At 46.6% G+C, this 12,787-nt stretch overlaps 1 protein-coding gene across 1 annotated transcript; it reads right to left on the bottom strand.

The window, feature by feature from the left end:
• Positions 1 to 4,375: 4,375 nt before the first annotated feature.
• On the bottom strand, positions 4,376 to 12,026 carry IZUMO4 (IZUMO family member 4). Its single transcript, XM_054979663.1, has 7 exons — positions 11,777 to 12,026; positions 10,982 to 11,062; positions 10,248 to 10,319; positions 8,168 to 8,194; positions 6,604 to 6,679; positions 5,899 to 5,946; positions 4,376 to 4,418 (listed from the first exon to the last, which is right to left on the bottom strand). Exons 1-7 carry the CDS (start codon positions 12,024 to 12,026, stop codon positions 4,400 to 4,402), a joined length of 573 nt encoding a protein of 190 aa, XP_054835638.1. The 3' UTR covers positions 4,376 to 4,399.
• Positions 12,027 to 12,787: the final 761 nt, after the last annotated feature.

Genomic DNA, 12,787 nt, shown 5'->3' with positions numbered 1-12,787 from the left:
TTATTTCCTAAGTCCAATGTGGCTCTTGGTGCTGCAGAATGGAACTGATTCAGCAAACGGGGGTTAGCAATTCCACTTCAGCCGTATCCCCGCTGCTTTCATTCATGGCCTTTGCTGCGTGCCAGTTTTGGGACAGCGTGGCGTTTATACCTTCAGAACATAGAAGGGAAATGCAAGACTGTTAGTTTGGCATCACCAACTCCCTTTTGAGTTTACCTCTGAATAGTGTTGTTTTCTTAAGTAAATGTCTGTCACCTTTCTTTCTGTCATGGGTCTTGCCAACTGACGATTTAAAATTCAGGGAGCGGGTTCTTACTGGGTTACAAAGAATCTCACGGGTCAGTTGGAGCACAAGAGCATTTGAGTTGGGGGGGATGCGGTTTTATGGAGTTTGATTAGGATTTTGCTATGCCTGTCACACACACACAGCCTGGCCTGTCTTGCAGGCCTGCTTGGAGGGCAGAACAGAGAACCATGTGCTATTTTGAAGGGTGGGATAAAAATGTGGTAGGTTTGCACAGTTACAATCTTTATAGACGGTTAAGGTACACGTGCTTTTGTTTCTCTTGATCTGATGTTCTTGCTTAGGAATGCAGGTGCTTCCTTGAATTGCGCGAAGGTCTGCTTCTGGCTAGCAGTGTCTGGTTGGTGGAGCAAGGGGGCGGGGTTCAATGGCAATTGATCTCCAATGTATTTTTTGTTTGCTTCTACCCTAGAGCATGTCCCAGAACCCTTTTGCATTGGACAGGACATTTGGGGGGCAGGGGAAATGCTTAAATCTTCGGTTTTAGCAAGGTAGACAGTTAATGGAGAACAACTCTTAAGTACCTGCAGCTAGTATTAATAATAATAATCAACTCTTCCCATGGAATTTTTCCTGAAGTCTGCGTGGGACCAGATTAGTTTGCGGGGGGGGGCGGGGGTTCTTGGGAGCAGAGTTTACTGTCGATCAGAAAAACCAATTCAGTTTTCACTGGTGGGGAAGCTCAAATTGGCATATCAAACAGTGTGAAGAACAATCGTGGAAGATTTTGGACGCAAGCCCAATTCTCCCTGGGAAAGGCTGGTTGAACTCATCTCTTGGTTTGAAACTTACTTTCAAAATTCAGATCCTCTAGGCTGCAGAGAGAGGAAGAAACAAAATTAAATTCAGCAACTGTGTACTACGTCAATTTTGAGAAACCCTCCCAAGAGTGAATGAACTGTGGATGTTGTAATTTAGAATATGATGTGTTGATTTGTCTGGGGTGGGGGAGGTCTGGGCAGTCTGACAGTGGCTGAACTGTCAACCTTCAGGTTTTTCTAGCGGTATAACCGTATTCTGTTTTGGTAAATGGAGGTAGAGTACTGTTGGATGTGGAAGTTCTGCTATAGCTGCCATGACCACCAATAGAAATTTCTTCTGTGAGTGTGTCTGATAGGTTCCTTAAAGCCCTCTGAAGTGATGACTGTTGCCACTTCTTGGGCCAGAGAATTCTGCAAGTTAATCATGCATTGAAAAGTAGTGGCTTGCATGTGTTATACACAAAAAAACCGCCTTTTGTCAAAATTCTGGTTGATACCCATGAGATGCAGCAATATTTTGCTTCTCCTGTGCCCTCTTCCCAGTCTCAGGGATGGAGCGTCACTAGGAATTCCCGCAACCTTGGAATGTTTAATGTGCAGTTGACTTTACATCACACCAGTTAACATTGCTTGCAGCAACTTATACAGGTTTATATCACCTGGTTTTACCTGTTGCTTTAATGACTTTGCCCCTGCATGTTTTTTTAAAGTAAGTGTAAGCTTGCATCCATGATCTTTTCTGACTCTTGTTTCCTATGACAGCCCCCCTCCTCACCCAGAGCTGCTTTTTGTGGGATCAAGAGGCTGCAGGGAGAAAGAAGCAAGAGCCTCCCCCCCCCTCCACTAGAGTTGCCAAGCACCCAGGGGCACCGCGAGTTCTCCTGGAATTGCAGCTGATCTCCAGTTGACAGCTCATTCCCCAAGGAGAAAATGGTAGCTTTGGAGAGTGGACTCTCTGGCTTCACACCCTTGCAAGAGCTTCTTCCTCTGCCCCAAATCTCTAGGAATGTCCCTAGCTGGAAATGGCAACCCTACTCCATGTTCTGCTGCTTGGGCCATACATAAGAGGTGTCGCCTTTGGGTCTGGCACTATCTCGGCTTACCTGGTGGCTTTGCAGTGGCTGAAAAACACAGAAAAGGGAAACCTTTTAGCCAGTGGCTGTGCTGGAGAGCCTTTCATACCCAGCGGCCCCTCATCTGTGCCCACTGAACATCTACGCTACTACCTTTTAAGGGTAGGGTGGCATCCTGTTTTTACTGAGTGCCCTTAGTTCTGATGCAAGTTTTGGCTACGGATTGGGCCTCATTGCAACTCATCCATGCATGTTGGACCTGAACCTTCTTAGAACTAGTACATTTTGCAGCCATTCTGATCTCACAGCAATCAAAGCACATTGGCGTGGCTGAAATAATCAAAGCAACATGCAGTTGTGATAAAGCTTTTGCAGAAGGCAGGAACAAGGCAGGAGCTAGGGCATGGGGAGGTTTCTTAGCAAGAAGCTATCAGTGGAGAGGGCAGAGGGGCCTGCAACTCAATCTTCTTGCTTCTTGGCCATCTCTGGATCCCTCCCTGTACCTGTTTCTTGACTGCCCCATCTTAGGCCGCTCCCAGGCAAACACATCCATTTTTTCTGGTGGTCTACTGAGTGATCAGGGAAGAGGCCACTTACCTAAACACTGGGATTTCCTTCAGGGCTGCCGCCCACTCCCCAGATGCCCTGTGGATGCAACCAGCAGCTTTTAAAAGGGGCTTTTTGGTAAGACAGAGGCTTATTCACCCTGTCACTCCCCCAGGCATGTTAAGCAAGCCCCCTGGCGCTCTCTAGGAGTTAGGCAGGAGGCTGAGCTCCCTGCCTCCCTCTGTCGGGAATAGAGTTAGGCGGCGGGGGGGGGGGTAGGTCTTGGAAGATGCTTGACCCTGGGCTCCTGGCCTTTGAAGACCGTGTGGCTATTTGTGCCGGCTGCCAGTTAGTGTTTGGAATTCTGTTGAGCGTATATCCAGGAGCATCTTTTTAGAAATGGCATTGCAATGCGGGTAGTCTCCCCCAGGAGGGGCTCCCGTCCCCATGTAGCTTTGGGCCTCAGATCATCACTTTTTTAATTTAAAGGTGGGAAATTCACATCGAGTGTTGGAAAGGTGCTTCTGCACTGCCCGGAGACTCGGCACCTCTTCAAACACTGCACACTTCTCAAGCATCCTATTGGGAACTTGAACATTTCAGTGAATTTAAGCATGCAGAAGATGTAGACAAGTGCCATGTTGCCCATGTATAGTGAAAAATGTGTTTTGTTGACAAAAGGATCAGGCATTTCAACTAGCAGGAGCCAGGTGTGTTTTCCCTGGCCTGTCAGCTACTACATTTCCGAACGCCTTGGGCCCTGGCCATTTAAAGCAAGGGGTACTCTTGTGCTGCTAGAGAAAGGTGAGACAGATGTGCAGAGCTGCAAAGGTGGGGGGGATAATATCAGGCTAACTTTTTTGGTGGTTTTTAAAATCATATTTAAGGCTGCAAAATAATCCAGCTGAGGGTTTGGAAGGAGAATTAGGTAAATAAGGCATGGGGGAGCTCCTATTCAAGAACAATTCTTATTAGTCATTCCCTATTACTTGTTTCTGCAAGAAAGCTCTCGTTTTATCAAGAAAATCTCAGGAAAGCAGCCACCCTAAAGGAATATTGGCATTTGTTTTTAAAAATGCAGTATCACCACTTCTCTGTATCTCTGATTTTTCCTTAAGTTTACCATGAAACAGATCGGAAACATTTTATAGAGAAGCTGGAGCCTTATCCCTTCTCCTGGCATTTCCCGATTCCCCACTCTCTCTTCTCCAGCATTTCAATGAAACCAGCTGAATGGTTTTCCCCAGTGCTTGCTTTCTGGGAAAAGAGGTAGTGGAACTCAAGACCACACAATGACGTCACTTTGGGCTGGAACAAGGGGGGGGAGTTCTTTAAAGTTTAAATTGCTCTTGGCGAAAATGGTCACATGGCCGGTGGCCCCGCCCCCTGATCTCCAGACAGAGAGGAGTTTAGATTGCCCTCCACGCTGCTGAGCAGCGCGGAGGGCAATCTAAACTCCCCTCTGTCTGGAGATCAGGGGGCGGGGCCACCGGCCATGTGACCATTTTTAAGAGGTGCCGGAACTCTGTTCCACCCGCTGAAAAAAAGCCCTGCTTTTCCTGCTTTATCCAAGCTTCTCAGCCCCATTTGGAAACCACCCCAAGGTTGGCTTCTATTGGCAAGAGGCCTCTCTCATGCCAGGGGCGTGTTTCGGAAGGGGGGAAAATATTCATTACCATCCACAATGCCAGTGCCAAGTGAGGAATGAATCCAACTTACTTCTGCAAATCAGTTCTGAAAGAGAAGAACAGACAGGGACAAGTGCGTTTCTCGGGAACTGCGAAGGCCTCGCATCGGTGTATTTTTCTTAAAAACAAGCACGACTACCTGGAAACTAGAGCAAAAGTGGACTCCTTGGCCAGACGTGGCTTCTGCCTTGCCCGAATAACCTCGAGCTTGCTGGTTACCTGCACAGTTTTGCACGGTTCTGCAATGACTGTGGACCTGCTCAAGGGTCAGGTTGATTTGGTTGCAGAGAGGCTGTGACTTGGTGGTAGTGCCCGTTTTTTGCACTCAGAAGATCCCGATTTCAATCCCTGACAGCTCCAGTTAAAAGCATCGGATAGTAGCTGATGCAAAAGGCCTGTACTTGAGCCACCCTGGGAAGCCAGTGCCAGTCTGAGGAAACAAGACCAGCCTTGAGAGACCAACCGGCTGACCCCATCTGTTCACAGTATAGGTGGATGGGAGTATCTGTAGATGCAGAGCTTCTTTGGAGCTGCTCACAGGTGATGAACCCATGGCCACAGGGCTGTTGGCTCCTCCATTGCATCTCCCTTTCCCCCAACATGACCCTCTTATGTTCCTTTAAGCTCCATTTGGGAGTCCTGGCTCTGCTTCCTCCAGTGCAGAAAATGGCTAACTTCCCCACAGGCTCCTGCAATGAGCTCCCATTTCCTAGACAGCAAGGCACTATGGTTGCCAACCTGCAGATGGGGCCTAGAAATATCTTGGAATTGCAACCCAGACTAGAGAGATCAGTTCTGGAAAAAACGGCTGCTTTGGGGGGGTGCGCTCTGTGGCATTATACCTCACTGAAGTCCCTCCCCTCCCCAAATCCTGTTCTTCCAAGCTCCCTCCTATTCTATGGGAATGTCCCAACCTGGAGCTGCAGCCCTGCAGCCCTCCCCCCACCCCCTGTTCTCTTTGCACTGTTTCCCTCACTGCTGCCGGGCACTTCAACGAGAACTTTAGCTGGTCAACAGCCAGTCTTCAGCCAGCTGATAGGTCTCTTCAGGGATGGGCAGTGATAAGGAGCCACAATCGAATCACTCTTTATATCCCAAGTTAGAAGGGGAGAGAGAGGAAAGCCGGAGCGTGATCAGAGGTTCTGAGCATTATAGAACGCTCAGCAAAGCACATCACAGCTTCAGCTTAGAAGCCCAGCCAGTCAAACACGGACTTAGCTTTCTGTTGCCAGAAGGGCAGCTTTGGTTCAGAGGAGGGAACAGCAGACATTTTTGACTCAGGCTGAGCTCAGCTGCATTCACTCGCTCCGTAAGGGAGGGGACACTGTGATGAGCACATGCAGGTGGCTCATGTTATTGGTCTGCCTCTCCACAATCTCAGGCAGAGGGTTTTCCTCTGCTGCCCAAGATCAATTTGGTTGAAGATGCTGAGGACTGAACTTGGGTACCTGGAAGAGCATCCCTTCCCATACCTGGCTCCCACCCAGTCAGTCCCCATAGGGGCATCTTCTTTGGCACTGACTTACATGTAGGAATACAGGCTTTTCAGGGCACCTTCCCATTCTTTTGAGGACCTGTTGGAGAAAAAGAAGCTCAGGGTCAGTCTGTATGGGAGATGTGGCTAACAGGACTTAGTGCGTGATTTGGGAGCAGCAGAGGATAGGGAGTGGCTGGGTGCTCTTCTATGCATGGAGGATTCTGGCCAAGCACAGCCTGCTCTCCCCCCCCCCCTTTTATTCTTTTTAGCCTGCTCTTTTTTGACTGTGGATCATGCCAATATTTTATGTGTTGCCCTGGAAATGACCAAAGGAACCTCAGCAAAGTCTGAGAAAGACCTCTGGCCTAAAGATTCATATGTTTGTCAAACATGGAAGTTGTCAACATGGCGCTTCAGAGAATGTCTGCTCTCTCTTCTTAAGAGTTGTTTAAATTAACGTGCACGCTGAGGATGTGTGTACACATACATACTACAATTTTGTCCCAAAGGGAGGAAACCCGCATCTGAAAATGGGATCATAGAATTAAAACGGGTGGCCATGAAGTTTGGTTAACATACCTAGTGTACTTAATAGTTCCCCCTTAAACTTTCCAACAAGGAAAAGAACTTCCATTTGCCTGCCTGACAAATATTGGATTGGGGCCGTGGATATGGACACCTACTTGTTGTCTCCAAAACACCCCCCCCCAACACACACACACACACAAAAGACACAGTAAAAAGTTGTTCTTACTCGCAGTTATACCCAAAACAGCTTGGCTTGGTCAGGTTGCACGTCTCGCAAGAGATGGCTTCATACCAGTTTATTCCTACAGTGTAGATAAGATGGGAAAGCATTAATGGAGGGCGAAGAGAGAGAAGGGGATTCTAAATATTAAATACAGATTTGTCCTTGAAGGATTATAGAGAGTAAGTCCTGGGCTGGCTTACAGAGTACGCAGTTATGGAATTCACCATGTGACCAGGGCTTTTTTTCAGCTGGAATGCGGGGGAACGGCGTTCCAGAATCTCTTGAAAATGGTCACATGGCTGGTGGCCCCGCCCCCTGATCTCCAGACAGAGGGGAGTTTAGATTGCCCTCCGCGCCATGTGGCGCGGAGGGCAATCTAAGCTCCCCTCTGTCTGGAGATCAGGGGGCGGGGCCACCAGCCATGTGACCATTTTCGCCAAGGGAGATTTAAACTTTAAAAAACTCCCCCCTTGTTCCAGCTGATCCAAAGTGATGCCATTGTGTGGTTCTGGCAGTGTGCACGCACATTGCGCATGTGGTACCGGGGCACTACCTCCCACCAAGAGTTGCTCTCTGTGCTGGCAACCCACTGAGTTCCACCACCTCTTTTCCCAGAAAAAAGCCCTGCGTGTGACCTTGGATCAGTTGCCCTTTCTGTTGTTCAGAGGATAACTTTTGAGTTAAATAAAAGTGCTACAACCTACCTCTGACATTGGAAATCCATCACAATATATCTTGAATTTTTTTTACAACCCTTTAATATATATGGCTTCATACATTACTAGGATTAACATCAGTGGAGGGGGTGGGCTGATCAGGGTGAAAACTGTAGGCAAAAATCGTGCAGCTTCCCAGAGTGCATAGTTAACTTGGGGAACTCACCACCACAAGATATGACAATGGGCAGTAGATTAGAGGGCTTTAAAAGAAATTAGACATATTAATTAACAATAATGACCCTAAATGGAACCGCCATGTTCAGAGGAAGTCTATCTCTGAATACCAGATGCAGGAACAAGAGGCTTTGATGCCCTTGCTTGTGGGCTTTGTGGAGAATCTGGTCAAGTGATACCTTACACAGGTTGGACGTTTGTCAGCTTCCCTCAAGTTTTGATGGGAAATGTAGGCGTCCTGGTTTTACAGCTTGGCTCTCCGTTACAGCTGCAAGACCAGGATGCCTACGTTTCCCATCAAAACTTGAGGGAAGCTGACAAGTGTCCAACCTGTGTCAGGCGTCACTTGTAGCTTGGCTCTTAGAAACAGGATGCTGGAATAGATGGTCTGGTCTAGTATGGTGGTTCTTAAGTGGGGGGAGTTAATTGCCCCAGCTACAGCCATAATCAGAAGGGGTTCAAAACACACATCCAAGAATGCAATGCAGTGCAATTGTAGATCCCTAACACTGCACATCGTTTGGCCTGAATTTTATTTTTAAAAGAGTAATGAGGAACAGGCATGCAACCTTATCCCACACATGCTCCCAAGTAAGGGACTTACTCCTGAGTAGCATCTAGAACGGCTCTTTTACACATCCATTTCTGCCTTAAAACACCAAAGCCTCACTTACCACAATGGCGTTCGCACTTCACCCTACCTACAGAGAGAAGAGAGATTTTTTTTTGGAAAACCTGGATCTATGAGATCATTTGGAAAAACAGTAACAGAGAATTAAAATTAAGTTTGCTAATATGTAGTTACGTTTATTGATTAGAAACTGTTATGCTAGTAACAAAGATACCCACAGCCTCCAATTAATTATCAAGTTAAATAGATCTCAGTTACCCTAAAGAGCAAATCTTGCCCACAGGCCAATTTTTGGGATCTATTTTCACACATAGTATCGAATGACGACTTACAGACAACTTCTATTATCTAATAGTCCATTGAAAGGGAATCAGTTTGCAGATTAACCTAGTTTTGCGTTAAAGGTAAAGGTAGTCACCTGTGCAAGCACCAAGTCCCATGGAGGGGACGTCACATCACGAGTCACGACATTTTCTTGGCAGACTTTTTGTTACGGGGTTATTAATGTCATTTGTAATTTGCCCTTCTCACTGACACTCAAGGCAGATTACATAGCATAAATCCATACAATCAATGGCTGCAACGTTCAATAACAATACAATAGAGTAAGGATAGCAGAAATTTGAAAACAGGCAGAGATCTGATAACAAAGCTGAATAACAATGCTGACCCTAAACATAAGGAGATGGATATGACATACTAAGGAAGGAAGGCGGCCTGGTATAGCCCCGTCTCCTCAGATCTTGAAAGCTAAGCATCATCAGTACTTGGATGGGCGACCACAAAGGAAAATTGGCAAGGAAGGAAATGGCAAACCACCTCTGCTTCTCACTTGCTTTGACAGCCCCACCATAAATCAATTGTAACTTGATGGCACATGCACACACACGATGTGTTAAAGAGCACCGAACTATCAAATTGGAATATACTTAAACCAACCTATAGCACACAGTTGCAGGGCTTTTTTTCAGGGGGAATGCAGGGGAACGGAGTTCCGGAACCTCATGAAAATGGTCACATGGCCGGTGGCCCCGCCCCCTGATCTCCAGACAGAGGGGAGTTGAGATTGCCCTCCACACCCGCGGAGGGCAATCTAAACTCCCCTCTGTCTGGAGATCAGGGGGCGGGGCCACCAGCCATGTGACCATTTTCTCCAAGGGCAACCCACTGAGTTCCACCACCTCTTTTCCCAGAAAAAAAGCCCTGCACAGTTGTATAGTTTAGTCCCTATTCCTGCACCAACACATCTCTCTGAACCATTTCCTTACAGAGCAGCCCTGTTACTCGTGTAAGAAAGTCCTGAATAATCCAGTGTCACACCGTTTGTGGAATGCTAGGACTGTGGTTAGCTTTCCTGACCTCTTCAGGCAGGCTCTTCCATAAGGTAGGGGTCACTACAGAGAATGGGCTCGTACGGATGTTCTGGTTAATTTTCATGGCTAATACCCATTCCCTCCCATAGCTGTTCTTCCTCCCAACCGCTCTTTATCCTATTTGGCCAGCCTGCTTCAAAAATACAGGAAAGAAGAAGATATTAATAGAGCCCCCATGGCTCATAATAGCATTTTTTCCTGTTTCACCTCACACTTTGAGAAGGTTGCCATTCAAATTTTGTGTATGTATAAGTCGCATTGGAAAAAAACAACTCATTGAACTCCTAATTCCCCAAAAGTTTTCCCAGCTGTAATTATCTTGAAGCGTGTAGAATCTCTCTATCTTCCAAAAATTCACCAAGAGTTAATAACATTTTCACTTTTAGCTGCAAAAAGGCAAATGGGTCGGTCTTGAGAAAGCCAACTTACACCTGCCATGAATGCTTTATATGAAAAGGTATGGTACTAATAAAATAACTAAAGATATTAAAGATTCCCCCAAACTTTGCCTCTTATATAACTGCCTAGATAGATTCCCTTTTTGACTATTTGTCGCATCAAGAGATTTGGTACATGATCAACATTTAAAACAGTAAAGTATCATTTGATAGACACTATAAACTCCATCACCTTGTCTGCATGGGGACCAAAATACCAGTAGCATAACAGAAAGGGGAATCAGCTCTATACTGGATTTGTTAAAGTTAACTGGGGAGAGGGAAGATTCTAGCTTGCCTCCAAGTAACTCACTTTCAATGATGGAATCCCGTAGCATTGAAACTTGTTCCTGGAATATGGAACGCAGGGTTTCCGGAAGAACACCTTGGAGACAAGAGAAGTATTCAGAAAAACAGTGGCACACCAATGGACTGTGATATGACACAATTGGCACATGATCTGGGTGAAGGACGGTACCAGGTTCACACTCATATCAGTTTCCAGAATTAAAGACTGGAGAATCCCCTTGTCAGATCTACACACACAAACATACAGGTCTCAAATTGTATTGGTTTTACTGTCATGGCTCCCTCCCTGAAGCATCCTGGGAATTGTGGTCTGGTGAAAGAGTTGGGGATTCTCTAGCAACTGACCTACACTTCCCAGAAATCCCTGAGGACAATGAACTGATGTTAAACTGGCTTAATTCTATCAGAGGGAATGTGATAAAGTGGACAAAAGAGTTCTGATAGATTAAATCTTGTGTTCAAATCCCCCATTGGTTGTTTATTATCAAATACAACAACAGCAGGAATAACAACATCTAACACTTTACTGAACTGCGTTAACAAAAGTGATAGGTCCCTCACTCCAAGGAGGTTACAAATTAAAGTTTGGTAGGGAGAGAGGAGCACTTTAAAAGAGGGGGGAGAGAAGGAAGGGAGGAGGAAAAGGGCCAGAGATAAAATGACCAAAAGGTGAGATCAAAATTAATTTCTCCATGATAAAAAGATGCAAAAACAAAGCCTACATTGTGTTTTTTTTACCTGGCTTGTACATTTTCACTTCAAACAGATTATCAAGTTTTCCGTAGATTTTCGCTGCTATTTTCCGGAGTTCTTCAAAGGCTGGGCAGCGAGAGGGGGAGAGCAGAAGCCGTATCAACACACAGTAGGATGGAAACGTCGTAACCCCCCTCCCAGCCCTACCCAGCACATAGTAATTTTCCTGGGAGTAGAAAAGGGTAAAGGACGACTGAATCTATTCCATAACTGAGATGGTGGGATGGGGCAGGGCATCCAGGTTGTTGCCTGTCACTGCATCTGGTGTCGTCAATGCCACAGGCGAATTAGATGTCCCTGTATGTATGTCTGTGCACTCATACAGAGGCATGCATGCTGCTTCTTTGTGGTTGAATGGTCACCAACAGATGGCTTTAGGTTCTGAGCAGCAACTAGTAAAACTCTCCTTTACACAGCAGAGTTAAAAAAGAGACGCTTCAAAACCACAAAGAAGCCTGTTCTCTCAATAATTTCAGTTGGTAACCTACTCATTGATTAAAGTCAGTTAAAAACATCCAGCTCCCTCCTCCCCTTTTCATGCTCACAACAGACGGAAATTCAACTACAAAAGTGTACACTGCCCAGGGAAGGCCACATCTTTTGGCCACTGAATTCGCCTGGTCATGTTCAACCTTTGGCTTCTGCCACTGCGGGAAATTTCAAATCAGGGGGACTGGTTGAACATATGCAATGTCACAGACCCATAGCTAGTGGTGATGCATTTGACCCCTTTTGCACAGGAGAGGTGGGAGGGGCAGATGGTCCTATAGGGTGACTCACTGATCTCAGCAGGCACCTCGAGGCGCATCTCCCGCAACGTGTCCTGAGCCCAACCTCGTAGCCGCCGTCCTGCTGCTGGTACGTCCCCGGGACCCCAGGACTTGCGGCTCAGGCGGGGGGCATAAGAGGCAAACCGGACTGCAAAATTCGGATCACACTGCAAGCAACTCTGGGCTGGGCCTGGCTCCAGGGCCAGAACCACCACCAAGGTCAGAAACAGGGTCTGCCTGAACTGGCCTTGGCCACCCATTCCTCGGGTTGGCTACTGCTGTGTATTTTAAAGTGATCATGATTCCAGAACCCAAGACCTCCAACCAACACAATGGGGGCATTTAGCTGCAAGGCATTCTGGTTCCATAGAACTCTCCAGAACGTTCCTTTGTGCTAAGTGGCCCAGTGTCATGGACGGCCAGCGTCCATGCCATTGTTGTGTTGTATGCCATCACTGTTCTGATTTTTTTTACTGAAAATAATGTAGACAATTCTACCCTTGTGGTATGCTGCATTTTACACTGCATTTTATATTAAGTCACATACTGTCCCTTATATATTTCATGAGAAGACTCCTGAGGGTGTCCAAACTGCTAATATTAATTGCCGAAGGCTAGCAGGCTCTTCCTTATCTCGAAGAAATATGCGCTTTCATTTCTGTGTGGCCTTGGCGGAGAGCTTGCAGCTGGGTGCTGAAATATATCTGCTTCACAGGAGAGAAGATTCCACTGGGTACCTCATCTCAGACTAAACTGCTTTTTGTTCCCATGTAACTTTTTAGGCTTTCGCGCCTAAATGCAAAGGGGGGCGGAAGAATGTCTGTATCAGCAGTCCTATTGTATGACTAGTTACTTCTGTACACCTGAACTGTATGGATCTCTAATCTGGAGAACCGGGTTTGATTCCCCACTCCTCCACTTGAAGCCAGCTGGGTGACCTTGGGCTAGTCACCGCTCTCTGGAGCTCTCTCAGCCCCACCCACTGCACAGGGTGTTCATTGTTGTGGGGATAATAATGGCA

Source organism: Eublepharis macularius, chromosome 5, assembly GCF_028583425.1.
Source record: "Eublepharis macularius isolate TG4126 chromosome 5, MPM_Emac_v1.0, whole genome shotgun sequence".
Classification (NCBI taxonomy): Eukaryota; Metazoa; Chordata; class Lepidosauria; order Squamata; family Eublepharidae; genus Eublepharis; species Eublepharis macularius.
The sequence above is the reverse complement of the archived record's forward strand: the minus strand, read 5'-3'. Positions and strand labels throughout refer to the sequence as shown.

Excerpts from the sequence above, each read along its gene's own strand:
- IZUMO4 (XM_054979663.1), bottom strand. The coding sequence starts at position 12,026 with ATGGGTGGCCAAGGCCAGTTCAGGCAGACCCTGTTTCTGACCTTGGTG. Across the intron at positions 6,680-8,167 it reads GAAGTGCGAACGCCATTGTG|GAATAAACTGGTATGAAGCC; the intron begins GTAAGTGAGGCT and ends TCTACACTGTAG. Across the intron at positions 5,947-6,603 it reads TGTTTTGGGTATAACTGCGA|GTCCTCAAAAGAATGGGAAG; the intron begins GTAAGAACAACT and ends TTTCTCCAACAG.